Source organism: Neophocaena asiaeorientalis, unplaced genomic scaffold (assembly GCF_003031525.2).
Source record: "Neophocaena asiaeorientalis asiaeorientalis breed wild unplaced genomic scaffold, Neophocaena_asiaeorientalis_V1.1 scaffold543, whole genome shotgun sequence".
Lineage (NCBI taxonomy): Eukaryota > Metazoa > Chordata > Mammalia > Artiodactyla > Phocoenidae > Neophocaena > Neophocaena asiaeorientalis.
The window spans coordinates 336,583-337,687 of NW_020173671.1; the positions used below are offsets into that span (position 1 = coordinate 336,583).

The window sequence follows — 1,105 nt, forward strand, 5'->3', positions numbered from 1 at the left end:
AGACTCTGTTCGCAAATTAGTACTGGGCTGCACTCACTCCTCAGCCCCGGGGGGAACCAGACGTATGGGTCCGCTAGCCTTTCTCTGGGTCTCAAGCCGTTATTGCCCAGCCTGGCGTGGGAGGAGCCAGCTACCTGTTCCCCACCAACCCCCAGCTGGCGCCCCACTCTCGCAGGTGGGCTGGGCGGAGCTGTGGTTTCCGGCCCCATATGCTCCGCCGCTGCCTTCCCGGGCTCTGGCTAAGGTTTCCTCTCCAAGACGAACGGAACGGGTATCAGCACCCCTTCCCGAGGCTTCACTCGCTCGGGCTCAGCTGCTGTTGGTGGCTGGGGAGGGCGCTGCGGGGAAGCCCCGGACGGGCCAGGTGACTTTTCCCGGACCATCACAACCCGTCTTCGCGTGAATTCCTCCCCTTTGATGTGCACCAAAACCCTTCTCATCCCTAACGTTTCTTCCCCCCCTCGCCCTGGTGCTCTTTGCACCTCCCTCGGCTCCTTTCGGGCTGCCTCTCCCGGTCTTCACTCGTCCTTCTCGTCTTCTCCCAGTTATGTAACTCTTCCTCTTGCCGTGTCCTGATTTCAACTCCACAGACTCCGCCCTGGAACAGCGCGGGGAGGGGCAGGAGAGTTGGGACCCAGACAGATTCCGGCTGGCGGCCGGCTGGGGCACGGGGGATCCCGCTGATGGGAGACGGAGCCCCGCGGGACCTGGTGCCCCCGCCCCCCACCTCCCGCGCCCCACCCGAGATCTCGCCCAGGAGAGAGAAGGCACAGTATCTCTGAGAGGCGTGTCGGGACTCCGTCAGAAATGTGGGTTGGGAGGTCAGGGCTGGAGGCGGAGAGGAGGAGCCGAGAGGCCCGAGTCCAAGGGATGGGAGCCGCGTTGGGGGCAGAAGATAAGGGCGGGACGCCTGGGTTCCTTCCTTCCTCTCCTTTTTGGGTTCCCAGAATTCTTAAGGCTATTTCCCAGGAAGCTTAGCCTGAGGCTCCTCTCCGCCCCTCGGGGTCAAAGGTCTGTGTTAAAGGTGGCCTGGGATGATGTCACCAGTGCACGTGCCCTTTCCATTCCTGCCCCCTCCCCCTACCACACCCCCCGCCCCGAGTCC

General features: G+C 63.5%; 2 protein-coding genes across 2 annotated transcripts in view; both read left to right on the forward strand.

Annotated features, from left to right (window-relative positions):
• Positions 1-1,105, forward strand: part of KDM6B (lysine demethylase 6B) — a 20,167-nt gene that overhangs the window by 1,644 nt on the left and 17,418 nt on the right.
• Positions 1-1,105, forward strand: part of LOC112401882 (uncharacterized) — a 3,516-nt gene that overhangs the window by 1,431 nt on the left and 980 nt on the right. The window contains exons 3-4 of the mRNA XM_024748409.1: positions 245-364; positions 591-1,105. Of these exons, the coding sequence (XP_024604177.1) occupies positions 245-364; positions 591-1,105 (635 nt within the window). The remainder of the gene's footprint in view (positions 1-244; positions 365-590) is intronic.